The sequence below is a fragment of the Stigmatopora argus genome, chromosome 15 (assembly GCF_051989625.1).
Source record: "Stigmatopora argus isolate UIUO_Sarg chromosome 15, RoL_Sarg_1.0, whole genome shotgun sequence".
Classification (NCBI taxonomy): domain Eukaryota; kingdom Metazoa; phylum Chordata; class Actinopteri; order Syngnathiformes; family Syngnathidae; genus Stigmatopora; species Stigmatopora argus.
In genome coordinates, this window is record NC_135401.1 from 11,599,337 (window position 1) to 11,626,369 (window position 27,033).

General features: G+C 38.2%; 2 protein-coding genes across 3 annotated transcripts; one reads left to right on the plus strand and one right to left on the minus strand.

Moving 5' to 3' along the window:
• On the minus strand, nt 1-26,292 carry kif15 (kinesin family member 15). Of its 2 annotated transcripts, none has more exons than XM_077621584.1 (35): nt 26,036-26,292; nt 14,012-14,039; nt 13,679-13,865; nt 13,520-13,596; nt 13,034-13,071; nt 12,859-12,956; nt 12,600-12,776; nt 12,306-12,515; nt 11,544-11,669; nt 10,619-10,741; nt 10,393-10,543; nt 9,976-10,067; nt 9,642-9,851; nt 9,390-9,564; nt 9,176-9,317; nt 7,865-7,991; nt 7,563-7,730; nt 7,222-7,350; nt 6,284-6,389; nt 6,047-6,212; nt 5,831-5,981; nt 5,614-5,699; nt 5,463-5,541; nt 5,289-5,375; nt 5,109-5,213; nt 3,107-3,229; nt 2,876-3,022; nt 1,945-1,986; nt 1,698-1,862; nt 1,316-1,410; nt 1,178-1,232; nt 1,067-1,104; nt 870-993; nt 654-785; nt 1-207 (listed from the first exon to the last, which is right to left on the minus strand). In XM_077621584.1, the coding sequence occupies exons 3-35, from the start codon at nt 13,691-13,693 to the stop codon at nt 145-147; spliced, it is 3,822 nt and encodes a 1,273-aa protein (XP_077477710.1). In that variant the 5' UTR covers nt 13,694-13,865; nt 14,012-14,039; nt 26,036-26,292; the 3' UTR covers nt 1-144. The 2 variants fall into 2 exon arrangements, with proteins under 2 accessions (XP_077477710.1, XP_077477709.1); XM_077621583.1 differs by lacking the exon at nt 26,036-26,292 and adding an exon at nt 14,262-14,408.
• On the plus strand, nt 15,564-22,077 carry tacc3 (transforming, acidic coiled-coil containing protein 3). The gene is made up of 16 exons (XM_077621651.1): nt 15,564-15,667; nt 16,326-16,577; nt 16,643-16,728; nt 16,832-16,869; nt 17,687-18,474; nt 19,375-19,501; nt 19,569-19,627; nt 19,708-19,838; nt 19,914-19,956; nt 20,779-20,904; nt 21,016-21,083; nt 21,159-21,202; nt 21,281-21,441; nt 21,521-21,627; nt 21,701-21,821; nt 21,905-22,077. The coding sequence occupies exons 2-16, from the start codon at nt 16,413-16,415 to the stop codon at nt 21,968-21,970; spliced, it is 2,130 nt and encodes a 709-aa protein (XP_077477777.1). The 5' UTR covers nt 15,564-15,667; nt 16,326-16,412; the 3' UTR covers nt 21,971-22,077.
• Nucleotides 26,293-27,033: the final 741 nt, after the last annotated feature.

The window sequence follows — 27,033 nt, forward strand, 5'->3', positions numbered from 1 at the left end:
TATTGAAAAAAATCTTTTATTCCCATCAGTCTGATAAAATTAAAACTAAATTACAAAATTTAAAAAATGACTAAGAAAACAATTAATGGTAAAGGCATATGTCCACTAAAAATACTATATTTACAAATCCAAAGATGTCCAGCTTCACGGCAAAGGTCCAGTGTTGTCTTGAATTGGGCTCATCTCTGATCGAAGTTTTTCATTTTCCTTTAAGAGAATAAAAAAACAAAAAACAAATGTTTAACTCTTGTAGTGCCATTGACGATGAAAGATGTCCAAACGTGTCTCTTTTCATCCCTCAGCTGTGAATTGAATGCTTTTGTCATTATACCAGTATAACGAGATTTAAAGCTTTCACCGTAGTGCACAAATAACAACAGACAGACAAATAAATAATCAATACATAAGAAATGAATATATAAGTAGTCCAAGTGAGGTTAGCATAGTGAAGCGGGCTTGTTCCGCCTGAAGTCCAGGATGACTTCTATGGATATGAAGTGAATTTAATGTCGAGAGCAGACGTCCAATTAATTTGAAGTGGGAGGGATAACAAATGAACATTCATCCACAACCTTACAGTTGAAATTGACTGGACGCTTATCCTCGTCAATGGCAGCCAATGAGTTAATCGTCCAGACAGGGGTAATATTCACCTCCTTTAGTCTGGTGTTCTCCTTCTTCAACTTAACCAAATATTCAATCCTCTGTTTATGGTTCTTGTGTCCCACCAGTTTTCCATTCTCCTCTGACAGCTGAACATTCTGCCGACGGAGAACCTCGTTCTCCTGAAAGAAGAGACAATTTGACTGATCAATGCGATATGCTAATTTTTTAACATTCATTTGGAAGGAAAAACATTGGGAAATGACCTTGAGGAGCTTGTCTTCATCCTGGACTCGTTGGCTCAACTCTACACGGCGATTCTGAATTTCTGAGGACAGCTCCTCAACACAAGCCTGTGATTCGGCCAATGCAGATTCCTGGGACTGCAATCTAAGCAAAGAGAAACACAATCGAATGACTTGCGTTGGGGGAAAAAAAACATTGTCTTATACAATCAGCTTACTTTTTTTGTGTGTCCGAAAGCTTTTGCATCAATTTATCCTGTACAAGAGAATCACAAAAACATGAATGAAGAAACCTGAAAACAACCAAATAAAGCGGAACATAAACAAACCCTCTCATCTCTCTCTTTAAGAATAGACTGAATGATGCCATGATGAAGCTCCTCGCTGAAAGGTAGACAGCAAAAAAATATTCAATTATTTCCAATTTGATTTTAGCACAACGTGGTGAATGGATGACTTGACTCGACCTGTTTATATTTCCATTATGAGCCGATTTGCTATATAACTGTTCACGCAAGCCTTGAATCTCTATGTAGGCCACTTCTTTCTCATTCAGCTGTGTCTGGGGAGAAAGAAAAGCCCTCAAAATCTTTTCAATCTCTTTATTATGGAGGTAGCAATTAGATTTTTTGCATGCTTGGAACTCAAATAACTTGCATCCCAACAGTGTTCCATACCTGTCAACCTCTGCCGATAACTGCCCTTATAAATGATTATGATTCCCCTTACAAGCCCCCAAAAAACCTTACAAACACGGTGTTTGTAAGGTTTTTTGGGGGCTTGTAAGGGGAATCATAATCATTTAAAAGGGCAGTTATCGGCAGAGGTTGACAGGTATGGTGTTCCTACTTTGAGCCGTCGAATCTCCTCATTCTTGGCAGTTCTCTCGGAATTGAGCTCCGCTAAGAGGATCTCCATGGTCATCATGGAGGACCGCCGATTCTCCAGTTCCCTCTCCTGAATCTCCAGGACCTGCGTCAGGTCTCGGTTGAAGCTTCCCGGGGTGCAGGGGGTCTTGCAAGTGCAAAAAGAAAAGGGTGTTTTTTGACCACGCCATTGAGCCACGCACTTAGCGACCATTATAGAAAATAGTTACCCTCGGTATTGTTCTTTCCACAGCTTCTTGTTGCTGCTGCACCTGAGAAAATCAAAGTACCGTATTTATTCGAGTATAATGCGCACCTGTGTATAACGCGCACCCATAATTTGTGACTAAAAATTGGTATACATTTTTTTTCTAGTTTTTCTCAGCTCACATCAAGGATTGCACCAGTACTCGTAACTGGCATATGCTGAACACATGTCGCCATGAGAAAACATTTATTCGCAACATATGTTACTGAAACCTGGTAAAACAAACTACCATATTTTCACAACTATAAGGCGCACTTAAGTCTTAAATTTTCTCCAAAATAGACAGGGCGCCTTATAATCCAGTGTGCTTTATATATGGAAAAAAAGTGTCATTCATTGAGGGTGCGCCTTATAATGCGGTGCGCCTTATAATCGTGAAAATACGGTACTACCAATACGAACACAATTCTCAAATGGAATTTATAATTTGAAATCTTTCGAGTCTACTTCATCATCATCATATTTTAAAAAATTCAAAGTCTCATCATCATCAGATTCACCAAACAACGGATTCCATTCTTCTTAATTGTTCCTGGGCGGACTCGTGTGAGCAGGTGCCCCGCTAACATTTCCCTGGAGCAACTTTTTTTTTATTTTCAACCCCTTCACCCTATAAACTTGCCGAAGGCTATTTGAAGAGGGCTGGCTTTTGTCAAAGAAGGTAGATTTTCGCCATCTGGCGGGCAAAGAGAGGTATTATGTCTCCCATTATAAAGGCTGCGGAGGAGACTCTTTCACCAACGGAGGGCAGTTTTTCACCGGGATTCGTGTATAATGCGCACTCGAACTTTGCTTCAGTTGTTTGGTACAACAGTTTGTGCATTACTATACTCAAATAAATACGGTATTCTATCACATACTGAGCAGATTAGATTCTGAATCAAGACAATTACCTTCTGCTGGAGATGCTGGATTTCAATGTCTTTCTGAGTGGATTGCTCTTGGGCAGTTTGAAGAATGTTGTTGTGCTCATCTAAGACTTTAGTAAGTCTTTCAACTTCCTCATTTGCATAATTGAGCTCGTCCTGCAGCACTTCAACCTGGCCAACAACATCAACACAAGCTTCTTTTAATCAACAGTGAAACATGGTCAGACTGATGTTAAATAGTCACAATAAACTTACCTCTATTTTGCTGGAGATAATAGTCCTCTCCACTGTTTCTTTAAATTCTGTGATTTCAGCTTGCAATTTAGTCTTTTGCTCCCCAACTTCTTTTCGTTCCAAGCAGGCGGCATTGTATTTGGCCTGAAACAGGAACGCCAGTTTATTTGATTTTTGAGGCTGGTGAACCATTAGGTCTATGATGCTGCCATAAAAAAAGAAACCTGAGAAAACTGAAATCTGAGTAGGAGAAATCTTTGCCTGAGTGTTCCAAAAAGTATCATTATCTCTTCTATATCGGACAAAAATTAAATTCTGTCTATCTTCATGTTTTGACAGTCTGTTGGTCTGTATGTCAGGAAATCAAATATGCTTCGATATATAAAAAAGTAAATAAAATGCCAGTAAAATACATATATCAAGCAAGGACAACACTGCAATTTAAAAAAATAAAAAATAAAAAAAAGACGTAAGCTAGCCTTATACTTGTTTTACATGGAATAATAAAACGGTACATGACAGTATAATTATTTTAATGCCCCTAAACCCATACTAGGACAAGTGACACTTTTTGAGAACTTAAAAAAAACCTAAAGTGCCACTAAAATGTACTTAAAAAAAAATCATAATATTGAATGCCATTTAGCCAGATTTGTTAGTGTTGCACTCGTACCAATACCACTATCAGTACAGTCCTAAAATTCAATCATATTAATAACATGCCGATGCTCTCCAAAATGAATTTTTTTAAGACCAGTTTCCAACCTCTTGCCCTACCCAAGATGGCCACCAGTTTCGCATGCCATCTAACGCTGTCAAGGGCAGACAATGAGTTAAGTAATGTCTAACCAAGCCATGAGACCACTTTCTATACATTCAAGAGAGTAGGCAGTAATTTACAATTAGTAAAAGAAAAACAAATTCAATGGACATGTTATCGGTTACAGTTTCTGCATTGGTTGATACCACGCATTGTACAGTGGTACCTCGACATATGAGCACCCCGACATACGAGCATTTCAAGATACGAGTAAAATTTCGACCAAATAATTATCTCTAGATACGAGACAAATTTCGAGATACGAGAAAGCCAGGTGGCCAAGACATGGGAGGCTGTTTATTATTTTAGCGCACTGTCTTTTTAGCCGCATCTCTTTCGTGTATAACAGATATCTACGAGCACTGGGCGGAGCATAGCATTTTTTTCAGTGTTTTTTTCCCGTCACACAGCGCGAATGGCGGAGCGATCGCTAATACGAGGAGTTGGCAAGTGGCCGTGTGTTATCCTATTGTGAGGACATTTGTGTGCATCATTTTCGGAATATTTTGAAGGGAATACAAAAGATAGTGAAAGACAGGGTGGAGGCGGGGCAATGAGCCAACCCGGGAGAAGAAAGGTATCAAACTTTAATACAAAATTAGAATTAAGTTTAGTGTAAGGTTAGATTAAATTTATTTTTGAGTGTGTCTGCTTCGTAATCCAAGTTCATTTAAATTTGTTTATGTTATGAAACGAGCGTGTTGCTGTGCAAAAAGCGCCCCCCTCTCTTTCCCCCCTTCGAAATCCGTATAATTTTACTACTATTAAACACATTTTAGTAATATTAAACTACTAGTTAAGTGTTACTTTGTTAATAGATGGCAGATTAGAAGAAATAAAACATTTTTTCCAATCGAATATCCTGTTTTTGGTGTTTTTTCAGAGGGTTGGAACAAATTAATTTGTTTTTAGTTCATTTCAATGGGAAACGTTCATTCGAGTTATGAGAATATCGACATACGAGCTCAGTCCCGGAACAAATTAAGCTCGTATCTCAAGATACCACTGTATTGGGAACCAAAAATTGATATCGGTGCAAAACCAGTCTCAATTTGAGTTGCAAGTGTCTAGAATAAAAAATTTCATGCTCTTTAGTTGGTCCTCATGACTTGGGATATTTAATACGTTGAATTGTCATTATTATCTGGTGGCAACAATGGCAGTTAATGAATCAAATGAGTGGCCTGTTAAATAGGAAAATACCTTGATATCACTGATGTCTCCTGTAAGGTGTGCAATGGTCTGTTCCTTATGATTAAGATCGCTGCGTAGGTCTCTAGTTTGGTTGATCAGATCGAGGATGACAACCTGACAAAAATAAAAGACATTTAGACTGGGAGAAGACATGCTGGAAAGATGTGGAAAAGGACAATAATTGACTACTTTGTCCTGTTCAATCTTCTGGTTCAGGCCTTTTGTGCTTTCGTTTGCAGTGCAGAGATTTTGCTCCAGATGATCAAGTTTGGACACCTTTAAATGGAAATGAAGTATGTAACTTAATAAACTTACTAAGCATTAAAATCATTGGTGTTTTTAGCATTGTCTTTGGCAACTAACCTGCTGTTGGAATTGTACAGTCATATCTGTGACTTGCTTACTCAGCTGTGTGTTCTCTTCATTAGTTACACTCAGTTCTCTGAAATTATAAGGGGAAACCTTGAATGTATTCTAAAAATATTTCTCAAAGCAAAACAATTGTAAAACTTACTTTGATGTACTTTCCTTATTCTCTCTTAACTGGTAGGTCAGGCTGCTTGTGTGCTCTTGCGCTGTTTCCAGAGAGTTGTTTAATTCCTGAGGTAAAAAACACTGGAATTACGGAGGTTGTCAAGTTAGCAACCATAACCGTAACAAGTTACATTAGTGCACTGTGAAAGGTTAACAGTTAGGTTCACAGGGACACAGTCAAAGTTGGGTTGACTGACCATAATCTGAGCCTGTAGTTCACTGATTTTTTGCTCCCCGTCTTGCATCTTCTGTCTCGCGTGGTCTGCATCAAACTTTGCTTCAGCTTGCAGCTGGTCAAAAGAATCCTGCAGAGTCCGGTGCTGCTCCAGAAGCTGCTCCCAATCCAGCCTGGCACGATAACATTGCTCAAGTAATATTATTGGCCGACAGCGATGGCACAGATGTCTGCTTACTGGACTTTGTCGAGCTGGAGCTGCGAGGCGATCAGACTGCTGGACAGCTGGTTCGTCTCTTTCTGCTGCTCACTTTTCCTGACTTTCAACTCCTCTTTCACAGCGGCCAGCTCCTTATCAGATGACTGCAGCACCAGCCGTAGATCTCGGATCTCATTCCTCAGCACTGAAAGTGGCACAAGATGCATTTACTCGTCATCACGAAAAAGTTTTGAAAACACATGGCAGAAACTGCACCTTCCATAGTCTTCACTTCGCACTGCTGTTTCTCTTGCAAGCTGTTGATTGTCTCCTGCAGTTTGAGATGATCTCTGGTCTTGTTAGCCAGGTCCGTTGAAAGTTGCTGAATGTGTTTAAAGTAAGCCGTTATTTGAAAATTCTACCTCTACCCTCTACCTTGGTCGTTTGGTTGCAGGTCTTTTGGTCGCCCAGAAGGTTATTGATAATTACCATTTAAATGGTTGCTCAAATTCCCTAAATACAAACTGCAAATTATTATTTAGTCATACTTAATGCCCTATTAATTATTAGGCTAAAGAAAAGCTCCAAATTTCCCGTACTTTTTTGTGTTTTGTTGGAGAACTTGTTAAGACCCTCACTGACGTAGCTTCTTAAAGGGACAACACATGTACATACAAACTCTTATACACTCACACGTCCGCTCAGTAAAACTGCCCAGGGCCATTGTTGGCTTTTATTGATGCATAGACCATGTTGTTTTACCTTGTTTTGTCGTCGGTCTTTTGGTCGCCCGTTGTTTGGGTCCGGGCGACCAAAAGACCGCGACCAAAAGACCGGCGACCAAACGACCGCACACGCTCTACCTCTACCTAAAATGGGATAAGTCAGTTTAATGGCTTGTTTTAAGATTCACTAGGATTTATGTCAATTGAAAACAAATCATATTCATATCCATTTGAATTGTACTTTAGTTTTTTTATCCAAACTATTAACATTTTTATTTCTATTTATTATTTTTTAACTACAGTGGTTATATTCCACCACCGGGCTTAGCAAGAATCCTGGAGAACCTCTAAAACAGAGTCCTCAGTAGAAAAATACAACGAAATGGAAAATAAAATGGTTTACCAGCATTGAATCCGAATTCAGTCAAATTGGTTTTAAAATAATAATGCTGTAGCAAATTGTGACTTTTTAAAAAAACAATCTCACACCTCCTCCTTTAGTGCAGACTCTTGTGACATGACATGGATCTGCTCTTCCAGTTTTGCAATTTGTTGCATAAGCTTGCTGTTCTTGAGCTCCTCCTCCCCAAGCTGAACCCGAACCTGACCTGCTTGCACCTGAGGAAATAAGGCATCATTAATAATAATTTTTAAAAAACAGATAATTTTGCTACAAACACACATCTCAATTGCTAAGAGCTTGGCAGATAAATATGGCGCTTAACACACGGAACTTCCAACAAGTTACATGTATTAAGTTTGACAGTATTATATTTATAAAACGGGAGATTTGGTTGGAAAGGGACCTTTAAGAGAACAATTTTAATTACCTGCACTTGTCGCAGTTCATCAGTCAAAGCCATCTCGATTGTGTCTGAAGGGGGTGTCTCGGCCCAAATGTTATCTGGATTGTTAACGGAACCATTCAAGTGTTCTGGGCTGGAGAGCGGTACGAGACGGGAACGCAAGTTGCACGCATTGGTGGGAGTAGTGAGAATCTGATTTTTGAAGGAAGAGTTAAAAATATTAAGAAAGGTTTAATTATAATGGTGGAGGAAAAAACTATTCACAGCATGTTTTCAATAAAATGACTGAAAAACTGTCAAAAATTGTTCAGTGATCCAAACCTCACCTTTATTCTGTTCAATTCAGAGACTTCTTGCTTTTTGTAGGCATTAGTGGCTTCCAAGATGTTCTCCAAATACCTGTTGGACTTGTCAAGGTATCTTTTGTCCGACTCCAATTGAGACATCTGCTTCCTTTCAAATACACCGACATAATACAAAAGTGAAAAATGTATTTTTCCCGTCTCATTTTTTCAGCATCCTCCACAGATCAAATGCTTTGACCAATTCTCACTCTTGCAACTTTGAAATGTTCAACAATTCCATGCGATATTCCGACCCAAGGCCGCCCAATGGTGCATTGGTACATTTGTTTAACTTCAGTGCGGGCAGCATGTGTTCGATTCCCGGTCAGGAGCGTTGTGATTGTGAGTGCAAAAAAATCTCTATTTATGCCCTATCACTGACAGGTTTAGGATATTTTCATTTTATCCGATTCACATAATTTACAAAGAAATATCAGGAGCCAACCAGTATGGATATTTTTGCCAAAAACCTACAATTCCACCAAATTTTGACTAAGATATCCCAATTGACAGCGGCCCCGTGGATGAGTGGTTAGTGTGCCGGCCTCACAGTTCAGGTGTTGAGGGTTCTATCAGAAAATGAACGAATATCTCAATTGATGTCAAAAGCCCACATTAATTTCCAATAGGAAAAATTGGCCCGATATCAAAGGGGATTTTTAAAAAATCCAAAATATACAAAAAGTGACCCACAAGTCGCCTAAAATCGGTACTCGGACGTTTGGTCGACCGGACGTTTGTTAGAACGGACGTTTGGTTGCCGGGTTGTTACTGCTGAAACCAGCTCTCAAAATTATAATTGAGAGAGAGAGAGAGATCAAAATATCAAATATCAAAATATCAACAGTAAACTCTCTGTCATAATTTGACAGCGAGCGAACCCGGCGACGAAACGCCCGTACTACCAAACGTCCGGTCGACCAAACGTCCAGGGACCAAACGTCTTTCGACGAAACATCCGGTCACGCCTAAAATCAATACGGAAGTGACCCAAAATGAATTCCATTGACAATTTCAGATATCAAACTCATTGAAACTGTGGATGTGAATCCTCATGTTTCAGTGCCATTGACAGCACCAAATGTCCAATCTGTTTTGCTTTTTCATTCACTCAGCCCTCTTCTAATGAAAATGGATTGGACATCTAGAGCTGTCAATGGCACTGAAACATGAGTTAATAAGAAACTGACCCAACCATGCATCTTTCCAAAAACAGCATTTTCTACTTTGTTTAACAGTTTTTTCATGTAACCTGGTAAGGCAACACTTTTCCAAATTAAATTCCCATCTTACTTAGTGACTTCTTTGTATTCCTCAAATGCCTGCAAAATGGCAGTTAAGTCAGACTGCTTTTGAAGCAGCTGAGCTTTAAGTTTCTCCATTGCAGAGATGGTAAACACATCAGTCGCCAAGGAGGTTGAAGCACCAACTGAAGCTGGAAAGCAGTAAGAGGTGTGTCACAAACATTGTGGAATAAACTGACCGACTGGATGTGATTCCATCTTACTTTCGGTGTTCTCAGCCTCCACAGCCCTCTTAAATTCTTCCTCCAGCTCTTGAGCAACTTGCACAGTTTCCTCTTCAACAATGATCACCGACTCAAGGGAGCGCAGCTGACGATTCTCCTCTCTGAGGCTGTAGTTCTCGGCGGCGTAGCGAGTCATCTTGGGGTTATGTTCCACCTTGAGGGCAAACGTACTCTCGATATGAAATATGAAGCGTAAAGTAGTGTGGCGTTAGGTTAGAGAAAATGTTCTACCTGGTCTCGTAAGATTCTAATTTCTTCTTTTAGTTGATCAATGAGAGCCTGGGATTCCATGTCTCCAAGCAGGCCATGTTGTTCCTTGAGTTTTTTCTCCAGGCGACTTATGTGATCCTCTCGGAACTTGATGATCAGGCGACTGGAGTGGATGAACTTGTCTTTCTGAGTCCAGGCTTCCTCCAGCTGAGATGCTTTTTTAAGCAAAACCTGCATGCAGTTACATTTCAGTGAAGATTTTCTTCCTCAATATTAATATTCAGCCACTACCAGTGACTTTAGCAACCAGGTCAAACTGCTCGACGACTTAAAAAGAGTATAGATTGTGCCATACCGTCTTCTCTTCTTCTCGCTTCCTCCACAACCGGACAGCAGCCATGAATTTGGCTTTGTACAAGGCAAATGTTTTAACATCCCCGGACAATTCTGGTGAGAAGAGAACATTTGATATTTTGACAAAAAAAGAAAATTAGGAAGTGCATTGAAGGGAGTCCTTGAGTTACGATTGAATTCCGTTTGTATGGTGGCGAGGTAACACGACTTTACACGCAAGTCGGATTTCACTGTTAAAAGTGAAAATATTTTGTATCAAAAAAATGTAAATACGTTTTAAATAAAGTAAGATGCTGTATTCCATTATGACTGAAAAGTGCATGGAGATTTCGGATTATGATTTATTTGTAACCGACGTCGGTAGAGGACATCATAACCCAAGGACCCCCTTTCTCATTAAATGTGCTGTGAGAATTACTCGAAACGGGAAGCCCTGATCCTCCTGGTGTAACATCTTTCCCATGATCCACTTGGTGAGACAATAGAGCCTGAGCAAGCTGCTCTTTAAGTTTCTTCACTTCCGCCTGAAGCTGTCGCACATTTCCTTGGGTGTCCTCATTGACAATGGCCTGTAAAAACAGCAACAAAATTCTAAGTGCTTTGAAGTAAAATGACCTTCTGGAAAACAGTGACAACAGCCATACTTTATTCTTGATCAGCTTTGCTCTCTGGGCAAATTGTAGAGTTGATAACGTTTCACCAAAACATTTTGATCCAGGGTGAACATTGGCTATAATGTAAGTCTTTGCATTGCCGCCAAGCGAGTCCTGAAACATCAGAGTCTTAAATGTTCTGCAACATCATGATACTAACATTTCTAAAATATTCTAGAGTGTAGAGACTGTGTTTTTCATTTGATTGTTAAATTACTGTGATCTTTCATCATTTTTAACCAAACACTCATATTGCATTATTATGATAAATGGTCCCTTAACAGTGTTTCCCAACCTTTTTTCAACTGCGGCACACTTTTTGCATGGAAAAAAGCCACCATCTGAAAATCTTTTAATTTATAACTATGCCACCTACATTGACAAGAGTCATTCTCATCAAAGTTTTATCAGCAGGAATCACATAAACCTCCAAAATTATTTCAAAATCTAATATTTCACACTTCTAATGTCACCAAAAGTAGATGTCTGCGGAACCTGAACAACTTCCGCTTTGAGTGATGGAAAAATAAGTAATGTAATATTGTTAATCTCATTATGTTATGACTTTTCTCCAAATATTACTTAAATCTCCTAATATTACGCCCCAAAAAAATTATGCTCACACAAACTTTACGTCACCAAAACTTGATGTCCTAGAAACCAAACAATTTCCGGTTCATGTTAGAGGAAAAATAAGCAACAAAATGACTGTTTCACAGTTTGAATCATATAATAGTCTCATCTATGATTTAACATTCATCAAATTTTTATTTTAACCCTGTAATAGTTCAATTTTAATCTCTTTATATTCATATTAATTATTCTCTCTGAATATTAAATTTCATGACTTTCCCACGGCACACCTGATCAATGCTGCATTGCACAGTGGTTGGGAAACACTGCCTTAACAACTCACCCGTAACAGGAAGGTGAGTTTGGAGTCTCTGTAGCAAATGTGGCGGTTTCTCCCATTAGACACGTCGACCAAAGCCATGATCACCTGACCGAGGCTCATAAGGGAGCGATTGATACTGCTGGCTTCCTGTAATAGTAGCAAAGAACAAATCAGAATTTATTTTGAACAGTGGTTCCCAAATGGATTGTGCCAAAGTCATTGGCATCCATTGATGGCCCTCCCAAATGCAAATGGTATGCAAAAGATTTATTTTCCAGCATTCCTTACACTTACTTTTAAGTAGTAAGTAATTTTACTCAAACTTTATTTAAAGATTTCAAATGCTTTTTATTGTAACTATACAAAGTGCAGAGAATTTTTTTTTCAAGCTTTGGAGCTACTCCTGACTTATTTGGTATTTTGGTAAATATTTTCAAGCATTCCGTTCTTCTTATTCATTTATCTAATTATTTTAATTGGTTACAGGACAAGTACAATTACTCATAATCTGCATGATTCCATTTTTTGGATTGTGATTTATAGTGCAATTTGAGGCGTAGGACGTAAAATGCCCTGTTTGGGTATGATGGGTAATCCCATATTCTAGTACAAGATAAATAATTTGCATTCATTTGAATCAATGCCAGTGTATCAAATTATTCTTTTGCATGAAACCGGTCTTTGTGGCAAAAATGAACTATTAATGAACTAAATTAAACAAGAGCAGGCTAGTAATAATACCACAGAAGATCACATAAAATTGCAGAAAGCAAAATTCTTCACCTTGAGCCTGGATCCGTCAGTGTGCGTGTCTTTCTGCCTTTCCGAGCCAGCCAGATCAACCAGGTTGAGCTGAGACCTCCGAATGTTCACCACTTCATTGATGGACTCCTTTGACTCAAGAGTCATAGTGAACACAGCATGAGATCTAGAAGACTCACGATTCATTGAGGTGGAGGCCACTCTACGATTACACCATCCACGAGACAACACCTACGAATTGCGGAAAAACAAATCCCAAACATGAAAGAAAATATCCTTAGGTTGGTTCATTTTCATGAAATGACCAAGTCCTACCTGGTATGCTTCGGCAGCATTGTTGACAAACTTTTCCACGGCTCCTTCCACAAACACACCCTTCTTGATATTTTCTCTGACAAACAGGCTAGCCGACGCGGTGTCCAAAAGGTCAAAAATTTGTTCATTGTAAATCTCAATGAATGAACATTTGCAGAGAAAACTTTTGGACTGAGACTGAAAGGGAAAAAGATCAGAGGGGGGTCATAAAAACCACATCTGTAGTTGGTGTTGACAAAGATAAAATCAGGTGGCTGACCTTTACTACTTCTCTGTTGATGAGAAAGAACAGGTACTCAAAACTGCGAGGAATAACACCACGCAGTTCATCTGAAAAGTTGTCTGACTCTGAAGGGCCTAGCAGCGATACATAATTGCCATATTACTATATTGACAAAAGCAATAGTATAGTCAACACAAACCTGAATTCTCACCTAGCATTGTGAAGGTTTTTCCCGATCCTGTTTGCCCACTGTGGAAGAAATAACTCATGAGCCCCCTAATGGCGAATAAAGTGACAAAAGGGGACATACAGCTCTTTGGAAAATTGACTTTACAATGATTTGTAAATCAAACAGTTGGGTTCCTGGTTTTTGATACATCAATATGACGAGAACAACAAAAACTAGACATAATAGTTCAAATGAAGTGTTTATATCTGAACATTTTCTAGGTTTAGTTGGTTTGCGCTTGCCCACACCAATGAACCACTACTATTACTTTGTACACTTCCCCAATTTGCTGGTACTCACTCCCAAATGAATGATGCGCCATAAACATTTATATTTGAAGTTTTCCTAGGGAATATTGTTCCCTCAGGAACTATGTGATTTTTTTTATATAGGTCTGTATGTCTCCTTAAAACACATGCAACCAACAATTCCCATTGTAATATTCCATTGACAATTTGATCAACTTACTATGCAAAAATGGTTCCATTGTATCCATTTATGCAAGACTCTACAATATTCTTGGCCACACTGGAGAATACAGAGTCCTATTGGAAAATAACACAAAGTTCAAAAGACAGAGTTATAGAATTATGGAGCAAAAAAATAATTAAAAAACGTTTCTCAAACCTGTGTTGTGTCCATGTCAGCAACATGATCATAAGTGAAGGTTCGCGGCTCCGGTTTGGAGAGCAAACGTATGGTATTTGAAGATGTGACTTTAAGACACAAGTGCTGATCTCCATCTGTTGTTAGCCCGGTGCCGTGGGTCAAAGGTCGTACTCGGACGAAAACCTTGATGGAATCGCTGTCACTGCTGCAACACCCCAATATTTACAAAAGTAAAGTTATGGCTGGCTCGTGATTTTTTTTTTGTCATAGGATTGCATTGGGGAAGTATGGGTATATATGAGACATAAATCAGTTTGATTTGATAGAAATGAACAATATAGATTCATTTACCTGGCGGAAATCTGGTGAGAATCGACACCTAGAAATAAAAAAACACACACTGTTCGTGAATAACTTATACATTGATTGTACATGTTATTGTACTTTCCATTAAAAACATCCTTTAGTCCCGTAAACAGAAATAACAATTTATTCAGTCTGTGATTATTAGTATAGGCATAGTACAACACAGTAGTTTTATCGTTTTAACTAGCCGTGTACATTTTGTTCCATATCACTGAAATCGGGCGGTGTTTATTACCTTTCCCAACTAAATTCATTGTTGGCGGAGTGGAAACAAAAATGTTGCTACGAAGAAAAGTCCAAAATCTTAAAAGTTCATTGGAATAAAAGCTGAGCGTCTATATTTACAAGCACATTTGGCGGGCAGGTTACAATTACTTCCTGCATTTCTTCTTCGTTTAAGATTTAGCCGTAGAGAGCATATACTTTGGTACATACTGCCACGTCATGTCACCGATAGTGAAGGTCAGCCCCCAAAAATATAAACAATTAAACCTGTTAACTATTTTAAATACTAATCATTGTTGTGTCCTAAATTGTATTATTTGAAAACTAACGTTATTCTAATTAATTAACAGTAAATTTGTTTATATTTTTTTTTAGACCTTTCATTCATTCACTTCCCGAACCACTTATCCTCACAAGGGTCGTGGGGACAATTTAAAAAATGAATTCACAAATGATAACATATTGATTTCAATAATAGAACAATACATTTCTTCTTTTTACAATTTGATTACGTAATAAGTTGAAAATGCCTAATTTTAAAAAGTAATTCATAATATATGTACAATGGATGACCAAGAGTGATTACTTTACTATTGTAATGACGTTATTTGTTATAACTTTTATATTTGTATATTATATAAAATAACTATCGAATAACCCAGGACCCACATTTTATGCGTTACAGAAAATGAATGAATATAGTAAATGACTAATTATTTTGAAATTTTTTGAATGCGATATTGTATATGGAATATTTTAATGATATTTTAAAGGTGGTCATTATTATTATTATTGTTATTGTTGATATCTCATTTTCATAATCTTTAATGTCATTTTATCAGATTTGCGAGACAAATTACATTGAAAATCCTCAGAATGCCCTCTTTTAATTATTCTTAAACCATGAATCTTTGGAAAAAATAAAAATCGTTACAGTTAATTCAAATAATTATAAAGATTTTTATTTTTTTTACTTAACTTAATTGAAATCTAGCGACATTTTAAATGCGGCTTCCACAGAGCTGGACGCCTTGTTTATAGCCTAGGTTTTATAACAACCAAAAATACTCCCTTGCCCTCTTAAGGGTTAAATTACGTGGAACAAAAATAATTAAAAAATAATTAAATTTGACACCCGATTTAACCCTAGGATTTGAATTTACGTACGTTTGTCCTCCGGGTTGAATACTGAACAACATGAACATTGTGATTTGTGATTCCATTTCCGGAAGTTGCCCGTGCTGTCATTTCCGGATTTCGTGCAATTGGCCAATTTGAAATCCTAACAATTTACTGGGCCGTTCCGAGCTATTTAAATTGGAAACCGTTGTCTCTCACCAGAAACGCGAGGATATTTCGAAAGCACATCGGTGCAGCCTTTTCCGCTGTGAAGTTGCCCTCTCGGGTTAATTTGAGGTATGTGGCGCACTTCCATGTGATTTAATTTCCTAGAACAGATTTACGAGTTACTCTATCAAACAAGTACTTGACGTTCGCTATATGCTTATTTAGTCACGAAGGGAATGCTCAAATCGTCGCTGTCCCATGAACTGCAATCGTGTTCTCAAATCTCTGTAAAAGTATGCAAGTTATGGGTTAACGATGTTAAAATATCTCAACGTTAACTGTTTGATATTTGAACATAACCTCGTTCTACATTCGGCCGTCAACTAAGTTTAAGAGTGTGCTGGCAAAATGCACTGCAACGGCCTTGGTGAACAAATTTCTCACCATGACAAAGGAAATATTTACTTCTCAATAAAGAGCAGTTGACGTTTTAGTTTCGTCGATTAGGCTTCGACTCGTGAGCTGTCACGTGACCCATTTCTTAGGGCATTTCGCGTGTATAGTAAATAACATCGGCCATCTGGTGGCGGCCTAACTCAAATGAATCATTATAAAATAATATTCAAATGTACACCCGTCTTCATTTGTTTTAGTTTTTTTAACCCACATTCTAAGATGAACCTTTCCTCCCAATTTAAAATATCTGCATGGATTTTCACCTTTTCAAAGCAACCATATGACTTATTTTGATACTAACTCTCAAATGTTTCTTATCAACTGTGTGCAGCTTTACCAAAGACCCCCCACCCGTCCGTCCCCCTGTCTTTGAGGGTTACCAGTGAGTTGCCTGCACCGGCGATCCTCCATACACAGGATGAGCTCTGTTGACGTGAACGATGAGAATCGGGTACTTTGCCCCAGAGGAACAAAACACGGCAGCACGAGTGACATTTTCGACCTGGAACAGCCGACCGGGAGGCCGTCCATCTTGCGTCAGACTGAAAACCTCCCGAGCAAGACAGTGCCAAAGGGCATAAAGGTAGATTGTCGTGCTTGGCTCTCAATTGGTGTCCACGTGCACCTAAGCATTTGTTTCTTCTTTAGGTTTGTTTCCAAACTCCAAGAAGAGACCCACTCACTAAAAAGATCGTTTCACCTACAAATTCAGTGAAAATGACAAGCGTGGATGAGTATGCAGTCTTTAAATTCTGACATGACAATATATGTTTAACCACCAAGAATTGTTGGTATGGATTAATGAACTGTGTTTAACTGAATTTATTTTCCCTGTAGTACTTTGCCACAAGAGAAACTGGAGCATATCACGCAAGGTACTTATTAATCACTCTTTTTGTCCTTCTTTTGATAGACCCGAGCATTATTAAAACCCTACAACCACTGGCTAAAATAATGGGAATAACCAGTACAGGATCATGTTAACTCAGATGATTGTGTCGAAGGGAAATAATAATAATGGAGACAAAACACCGCTTTAGTCAACCTATGGCAACTTTCTGGCTTTAGTAAATCCTTAAAATGATGAGTTTTAAGTTCATAAAAATGTGAACATCTGTGCTGAAACTCGTATGCGGAAGCCACTCGTGCTACTAGGACTCGGCGCTGGAGGATAAAAGGTAGTTATAAAAGGCGTGGTGACCCTTATGCAATCAGTTTGCACTACTGCCAACAAAATAACTTCATTGTCCGCAAGAAATGATTTTAGAACCAGTTTTTTTAACTTTCAAGTAACATTAAAAAAATTGAAATATTATTGCCTTCTGTTATACAAGTGATGTGTTAAAAAAAATGCTGACATCTTAAATCGCAAGAACATTACACTGTAAACTCTTAATTATGAGGACAATTTTGTAATGAAAATGAGTGATGTTTGACCTGTAAAAATTGAAAATATTTATAACATTTTTTACAAATCGATAGCGGCTCAAATAATTGTCATTCTTGGCCCGTTTAAACCATTTACTCAAAATGGGCGTGTTGCTTGACCTCACATTGACCTATAAAACCATTTGTCAATCTAAGAAATTGATAGTAACACCAACAAAACCTTTGAATAAAGAACTTCAGGGGTTGAAAATCACCCTGACTGAAGCAGTTTATTCACATTCTGTACTCTTAATTTTGCCACAGAGCCATCAACCTATCCCGAAGACAATGTCCCGATACAAAGCAAAGGAAGTTACCAATTTGACTTCGACAACTTGGACAACATGAACCCTTTCGCTGGCTCTAATAAGATGATCCTGTCACCCCCGGGGTCTGTTAAGAACCCTTCTCCCAAACAACCAGACAGCACACATGAGGAGCCCACCAACAAGTGCGATACAACTCTAGACGAGACCCTTCCCTTCACCTGTTCTGCGGAGAACTCCCTTGTCAACAACTCGGCTGAAGTCGGCTCTACGGACAGCAGCGTGATCACAATCAAGCTTCCGGCCGTAGAGCAAGAGTCGCGCGGCGGGACGCCCGATCAGTCCGTGACGATGATGACCCCAAGAGGTGACGAAAAGGAACCTGGCGGATTTGACGAAGACGCCGCCCTGCCTTCCAAAGGATCCTATGACTTTGATTTGGGCGACATCGATACAATGGATCCATTTAAATCCTGCAGTTCCAAAATCCAGAATTCCCCTGTGCCCGTGGGGCAAAAGTTAGAAAGTAAACAAGAGGCGCCGATCAAGCCCGCAGATGAAGACGTGCCAACTGCCGTGAAGCCTATTGCTACCGTGAATCCCTTATCTTGTGCTGAAGTGGCTGATTCAGAGATGTTAACGGTGGCCTCGCCGACTGAGAAACCCCCAAATACTCTGGAGTTTGACTTTGACAGTGACCAGGTCAAAAGGAAATCTCAGCCCAAGAAGTCTTTGCCTGACAACAAGGTCCCAGATGTCAAGTTGGCAGCTGGAGATACTGCAGATGTGAGACAAATTCTTGTTTTGTTTTTTTCCCCTACCTTCATTGAAATTAAGGATACAGATTTTAATTTTAAGGTATTTTTGGGGGTGGTCTGGTGGGGTGAGTGGTTAGCGCATCGGCCTCACGGCTCTGGGGTCCTGGGTTCAAACCCAGGTCATGTCCAACTGTGTGGAGTTTGCATGTTCTCCCTGGGCCTGCATGGGTTTCCTCTGGGTACTCCGGTTTCCTCCCACATTCCAAAAACATACATGGTTGGTAGGCTAATTGGACACTAAATTGCCCCTAGGTATGGGTGTGAGTGTGCATGGATGGTTGTCTGTCTCCTTGTGCCCTGCGATTGGCTGGCCACTGATTCAGGGTTTCCCCTGCCTCTGGCCCGGAGACAGTTGGGATTGGCTCCAGCACCCCCCGCGACCCTAATGAAGTTAAAGTGGCACAGAAAACCATAGATATTTTTGGACCAATAAATTACAAATATGAAACTGAGTCCTCCTGCTATAGGCTCAAGAAATGCTCTTGCTATCAATACTTTCTAAAAGGTAGTCTGACTCGGATATTCGTCACCCGGTTTGATTCACAGCAGCTGCAAAACGGGATGTTACAGAAAATGATAACTACTGGATCTGGTCTTATGACCAAATTCAATATTGCAAAAATAGCGCTATCAGGCAATAATACTGATTATTGAGATAAAGACACACATCTCCACTGCTCTCACATTTTAATTGCTGGAATGAGATAAATTTGGCCTTGTTTGCAAAAAGTACCTAAAGATTTATCAGCTGTGTGGATTTCACATCAAATGCAGTTTTTTTTGCTATGCACTGCAGGACTAGATGGTTTAAATTGGCCACAAATATTGTTTCTTTCTACTAATGCTTATTTTTTTTTTAAACTGACAGAAAATTGAGACCTCATGTGATGACCAGGGTTCACCTTGCAACATGGAAAAGCCTATAAACAATTTGGCTGAAGCACCACAGGCCAGCTTGCCAAATTTCACTGAAATGTTTGTACCTGGGACTGAATGTGAGTATTTGCACAGTTATTATTTTACAATGTAGCTATAATGAACCTTTTTTAAATCATTTAATAGTTATGGTCAACAACTTTGAGGGCCAAATTGACTACCTGGAACAATTTGGCTCAAGCGGGGTGAGTGCTTTTTCTATTTTATAAGCTTTTAACAGTGCATAAGATTTCAATTGTTTAATTAAATCTTTTTGTGTGACAAGTTCAAGGAGTCTGCACTGCGTAAACAGTCACTGTATCTTAAATTTGACCCCCTGCTGAAAGAAAGTCCAAAAAAATGTGGAGGAGGCCCTATGATTCCACTACTGATTTCTCGCCCCACTTTTGCGTCACGGTACGAATGCGCCTTGTTCGATGTCAAATATTGTAGTGATTGTACTTTAAATGTCTAATTTTCCGTCTACTTAAGGTGCGAAACGCAAGCAATGGCTGAATCATCTTCCGAAGCTCCAGTAAGTCTCAATGTGCATCAACAATCAGACGTTGATTGTGTTATTCAGAAAAATTGTTTTGCTTTATTTTTATCTTTTGAAAATATACTTTAATTGCTTGTTTAGTCCTTAAAGAGTAGAGGTATGTTAGAATGAATGTAATTGGACAACTAGGATGACATGTCAGTGGCTCTTGTTAGTGTGTGCTGGATAAGTTATCTGTGGGCTTTTATTGCGGTAATTATTATAAAATGGAGAAAAAAGACACCGATGAAGTGGACTTTTAGAATTGCACTATTTTGTGTCAACCTAAATAGTAAGCAAACAACATAAATAAACAGGATGCACACAAATAAACAAAGAAACATATAATCAATAAGTGGGAGTTTAAATATTCATATTAAAAATGTCCTCAAATTATAATTACACTTTTGAAATCATTCCACCCAACTTAAGGACAAAATAGAATGACTTTTTTTACTTTTAAAAATGATTACTGTTTTCCGACATAATCCAGACTTTTTTTTTTTACTGTTGGGTGTATCATACAGTAAGTGCATACAATTTATATGCGTATTTATGCTTTAAACAAAAAAAGATAAATTCACTTCTGTAATGAAAATATGTGCATGATAAATTGACACGCAGGACTGTGTAATTATAAATTTGAACAATTTCGAAGATAGTGATTTTTATACAGCAACTTGGATAAAATACAAATTATAAAGTAGAATATGCAAAAGTCAATTCTAAAGTTTAGTTCTTTATAGGCCATTTGTTTAAATAAAATCTATGTATATTAATATACTTGATGGATATTTTTTGTGTCGACCTTTCCCACAGATGCCCCAAATCCACAATAGCTCCCTTCCGACCTATCCGAGGCTTGCAAGCACGGCGGACATTATTGATGTTCTGAAGTACAGTCAGAAAGACATGGACGCCGCCATTGCCAGAGTGCAAGCTGAGGTGGGATTTGCTTGAATGACATTTGAAGAGATACCCCCAAAAAATGCTTGCCCTTGAGTTTCCTTGACTATTGCAGATTCACTAATGTGTTGGATTACTTTCATTCTATAGGCAAAAGAAAAAGAGCAGCTCATGTCTGACAAGTACAACCAATTGCAACGTGACAGTCAAGAAATGAGGTTAAAAAGCACTATGAAATAATACTGTTGATATACAGTGCTCATCAGATGACATTTTTTCTCCTGGACTAATAGGAAAATTGTTGCTGAATTTGAGCTTATCATTGCAAAAATGACAGGTGAGGAATGGAAGAGGGAAAAAAAGAAATGAAAAGCATTGTAGATTTACATGTAACATTCTGCACATTTTTGTCCAGCGGACCATGAGAAAGTGTGTGAGGAATTTCAAACCAAGTTGGACAAAGTCCTGCTGGAGAAGGACACCGTCTCCGGCGACCTCAACGACACAGAAAGATCCCTCTCGGATGTTTTTAGACGGCTGGAAAAGTACAAGGAGATCCTCGAGGGTTACAAAAAGGTCTTAACTGCCACCTGACCAGAATTGGCAGTGCTTGACATTTTATTTGTTTTCTTCTTTCCCCTCTCCTCCCAACCAGAATGAGGAGACCCTGAAAGGGTGTGCTCAAGACTATATGGTGAGACTCAAAAAGGAGGAGACGCGCTACCAAACTCTCAAAGCTCACGCCGAGGAGAAAATCACCCAGTATGTCCACGCACTCGTCTAGAATCGAAGTCTTTTTGCGCCTTTGTATTAAGCTTGGGTTTCATCTCAATAGGGCTAATGAGGTCATAGCTGAGGTGCGCTCTAAGAAGAAGGCAGAGATATCAGCGTTGCAAATCCAGTTGCGCCGTGAGCAGATGAAGGTGCAATCTTTGGAAAAGAATCTGGACCAGAAGGTGAATACTAGCGCAAACTGGGGAATTTAGTAATCTCTATAAAATGTAGTAATTAATATGCACTTTTTTGCTGAATATTGTAGGTGAAAGAAGCAGAGGAGCTGACCAAACTCTGCGATGAACTTATAAGCAATGCCCAGAATGGATGATTGGCTTGACTATTATTGTATATAGTGGTTTGTCTGGTGTTGATTTTTGGTGTTGTTTGTCAATATTTTTATCATTTCCTACTGTAAAATAAAGAGGATAAAAAGCTGTCGAGTATTTTGAATTGTTTTAGCTAAGGACAAATATGACCTTGAAGTTTGGGCTGGGAGTTTTAAGAAATTGTGCCATTTCAAAAAATATTGCAACTTTTTTTTTAAAAAATGATTTTGCTTGGGCACAAAGTTAGGTCAGGAAATGTATCCCAATGGTGAAGAGTTTGAACAAATGTAGTAAAAAGGGAATATGCTAATGCATAAAGAAAGGTGAATGTATTCACATTGATTTAAAGTATTAATTACAATTCAATTATTTCTGAATACAAATTCAACTTTAATAGCAATGCAATATTCAATTCATTGCAAATTTTAAATATACATATTCCCATCTTCACATTTTAAAAATTACATTTAAAAAAAATTTGAGTTACACCAATAAAATTGTTTAGTTAAAGAAACTTTTTGAGTAACATGAAAAGTTAAATCAATATTTAATATATAAATCACTTACAAGTGCAGGAAACTGAATATTTTTAGATTATTCTACACTAATATACATTATACTGCAATAATTAAAAATATACCATATTGTCATATGTATGAATAATGGTCAAATGTTCACACTGAACTTTTCTAAAGGAATAAATCTAGTTTTCACTTCTACCTGATCCTTTTCCACAACTGACAGTCTATAATTAAATTTTTGCAATACATTTTAAAATTGGTCAAGCTTTTTTCTCCATAGAATTGAATTCTTGTGATGCTTATTTCAAGCCATTACACTTAAAATAGTGTCTTTTGTTTTCTATATCATGAGGTCTACATCCACTTAAAAACAAGATCATAACTCAGTACCATAGACTTCATTCATTTTCTGAACCACTTTATCCTCACTAAGTTCACAGGGGGGTGCTGGAGCCTATCTGACTTTGGGCACAAGGCGGGGGATAATATCCTATATTGGTGGCCAGCCAATCGCAGGGCACGAGGATACAAACAACCCATTCATGCTCACAATCATACCCAAGGGTGATTTAAATTGTCCAACCAGCCTACCATGCATGTTTTTGGAATGTGGGAGGAAAAACCCACACAGGCCCCCATAGACAACAATATACTTATTTTTTTTCAACTGGGGGGAAGCCGATAAATGAATTCCACATCCCACTTACACCTGTGTGACGTCTATACTACGCCCCGCCACTGTCCTTGTCATCATCTCTCCATCCTCCAGACCAAGCCAACAATGCGGCCCTTCTCCCCGGAATAATAGCACAGCCTGGCGACTTCTCTCCCACAGAGGGACAATGCACTTCCAAAACACTGAAAAAGGAAATCTGAGCTCCAAAGGGAACATTAGAGAGGCATAAATAAGAAAAGGTCGCCAGTTGTCCACTGTTGCCTGTCACTCATATGGAAAAAAAGCGAAAGATAGAAGAAAAGACTTTTATCTTGGGGACTTGAATATCTGCACTGCTGGGTAACCTCCACATCACCCACCAAAATGATGTGCAAACACGCACACACACACTAAAATAGTTTTAACACACATTACTGTACTACTGTACAACATTAACTTGTGTTGGGAACATGTCATATGTATGAACAACTCGTAATACTGGTCATGTAACTATTTTCTTTTCTCAAATTGAATGCTTTTGTCATTATACACGTACAATGAGATTTAAAACTACCACAAAGTGCAACAAAAACAATCAAACAGACAACTAATATATAATAAATAAATAGTAAACAGACAACATAAATAAACAGGGATGTGCACAAATAAACAAAGGAACATATAATCAATAAATTATCAATAGGTGGGAGTCAACATTGACTTATTTGTGACAAATATAATTTTACTACATTTTGTATATTTTAAATATTGATTTTAAATTTTTTCTCAAGTTATAATTATTTACACAATTTTAAAATCATTCCACCTAACTTAAGGAAGAAATTGAGCTACTTTTTTCTTTACTGTTTTGTGACTATTTTCACTATTTTAAAATCATTCAGCCTAATTTAAAACGTCATAATCTGAACTAATTCGTTTGAATACAATCCATGTGTATTATATTTATATACTTGATAGATTATTGTATTAGTAAAAAATAGTTCTTTTCTCTGAAAAACTATATTCATTTTAACTAATACACTAAACCACAAGGAGGCGCTTCGAGCCCAAATTAAAAAATATACAATTTGAAAAGTACTACTTAATTCACATCACTGTTCTTGTAAAAGGCGTAATGTAAACGCAAACACATAAAATTACATTTGTCACAAAAATACACATTTGGGCTGGTTTTATTAGACTTTAACCAATGACATCACTACTACTACTACAGTAGACCAATAAATACACGAAAATACATCCCTTTAAGTGAAGCGGTCCAGTCCTAAGAAGACGAGCGTCCACTAGTGTCTGGTGCGCACATGCAATGATAAAGAAATAATCTGTGGCACAGGTGTCAAAGTGGCGGGCCGTGGGCTAAACCTGGCCCGCCGCATCATTTTGTGCAGCCCGAGAAAGAAAATTGTGACTTTTGTATTTTAAGATCAAATTCAAATGAAGATTATAGATATATTATATTTCCAGATTTTCCACTTTTTAAATCAATATTTGCCAGTTTTTTTTAATCCAAAATTGTATTTTTTTTTCTTATGTTATTTATTTTTAGTTTAAAATGCATTTTTTTACAATCTGTTTTGTATCTATAACAAACTGAACATTTTGGGCTTTTGATCTAGTTCTTTTAATCCAATTAAAAAAAATAAAAATCTAAATAGTACTATATCTAAAATGTTTCCCCTTTCTCCTTAAAATTTTCACTGTAAATAAACTGATTTTTAAAAACAATTTTTCCTTTTTAAATAAAAATACAAAAGGACAAAACATATGATAGTTTAAATATTTGCCCTCTTCTCTGATTAAAAAAATCCACAAGAAAATATTTGCGATTAAAAGGCTTATAGAGAAGATTTGTACTAACTTTAATGATCATCGATCAGCACGATAGAAAAAGCTCAATTCATTAATGGATTAATTTTGGCAGCCTCGTTGGAAAACATAACAGTCCTCCGGATAAAATCAAAACCATGACGTGGCCCGCGACAAAAAAATGACTTTGACACCCCTGATCTATAGCATCAAATTCAATCGATGAGGACAATTCTGGACTCATCCAAGCAGAGGGCATGTCCCATCTATTGAAATTGAGATTTCAGGATCACGGCTTCGATGCTTGTGGCTTCAGCTCTGTCAAGGACCTCTAGATTTGGGACCTTGTCCCGTCCTTGTACAAACAGGGTCCAGGTCTTGCAGCCAAAGAGGAGCCTGGTCTTCAGGTCGGTCCTCCTGTGTGGAGTTTGCATGTTCTCACCGGGCCTGCGTGGGTTTCCTCTGGGTACTCCAGTTTCCTCCCACATTCCAAAAACATGCAAGGTCAGATGGTTGAACATTCTAAATTGCCCCTATGTATGAGTGTGAGCATGAATGGTTGTTTGTCTTCTTGTGCCCTGCGATTGGCTGGCCACCAATTCAGGGTGTCCCCCCACCTCTGGCCCAAAGTCAGCTGGGATAGGCTCCAGCACCCTCCACGACCCTAGTGAAAGAAAATGAGATGAGATGGTGCATCACCTCGCGAGAGGACCAGACCTTTTCATGTTATGGAACAGTCGGATGAATTTAGTTAACTTCTTTGCATACCTGTCAACCTCTGCCGATAACTGCCCTTATAAATGATTATGATTCCCCTTACAAACCTCCAAAAAACCTTACAAACACCGTACGAGTCGTACGGTGTTTGTAAGGTTTTGCAGGTACCATTTTTTTGGGAATAAAAAACAATTCAATTTTTCAAAAGAATGTCGGCAACTCCAAGTACTCGGTGCCCGTAAATGCGTCCTCAGACTGTTTCGATGTTTCGACAGCACTTTAGAAACATGTTTCCACTCTTACAAGTACATTTGGACTCTTATCTTTTGTTTGACTTTAGTGCTTACCTTATTTCCACTTAAGGAATTGTCAGCATTCGGCTCTATCGGGATTTAGTAGGGTCATGAATGCGTATCAGAACCCAAGCAAAGACGCTAACAAAAACTTGAATGACGCTGGCAAGAATGAACAAAAAAATAACAAAAGACTTTGAAATTAAACAAGAAAATCAAACCTGACGTGGAATGCGAGGATAACTGGACAGGGGCATAGCAACGCAGACGAGCCGACCAGGACTGACAAAACATAGTGTTTCAAATAGCTAAACATGGGTTGACCAGACAATCAGAAACACCTGGATCATAGCAGGGGTGGAGGGGGGGGTGACAGGTGAACTCAATGAGCAATCACATGGTCACACAGGGAAAAAAACCCATAACAAAACCAATCCCTAACAGGGATGACTCCAAAACATTGTTGAAAACAGCTGAGTTGATTGAGTAGTGCCATTCTAGCCCCCTCAAAAATGTATAAATCTACAATCCTTTCAAAAATGTTGTAATTTTACTGTAGTTTACCATGCTTTAATTTCTAAATGAGAAGCTTTATAGCAAGGTCAACTCGATTTCAGGTGGGCCGGACCATTTTAGATATAATATTTAGGTGTATATTTTTTTTAAAAATCGGATTAAACTGAATCAAAAGCCGTAAATATTCAGTTTTTTTATAGATCGAAAACAGTGTATTAGAGCTTTTTTTCTTAGTAAGGGAACAACAAAACTAAATATTTTTAAATTGTGTATAATAATAGTGGAAAAAAGAAAATGTATTAATTTTTAGATTAAAAAAAAAAGCTTTTTGAACTAAAAACAGAAAAAAAATGGATTACAAAATCTTCAATTATTGTATGGAAATATAATACACATCTATTCTCTTCATTTTAATTTGATCCTAAATCAGAGTCGGCACTCTTGATTTCCTTTTTCGGGCCGCACAAATTAATGCGGTGGGCCAGATTTGGCCCCCCGGGCCACCACTTTGACACCTGTGCTTTATAGTGTAGTTA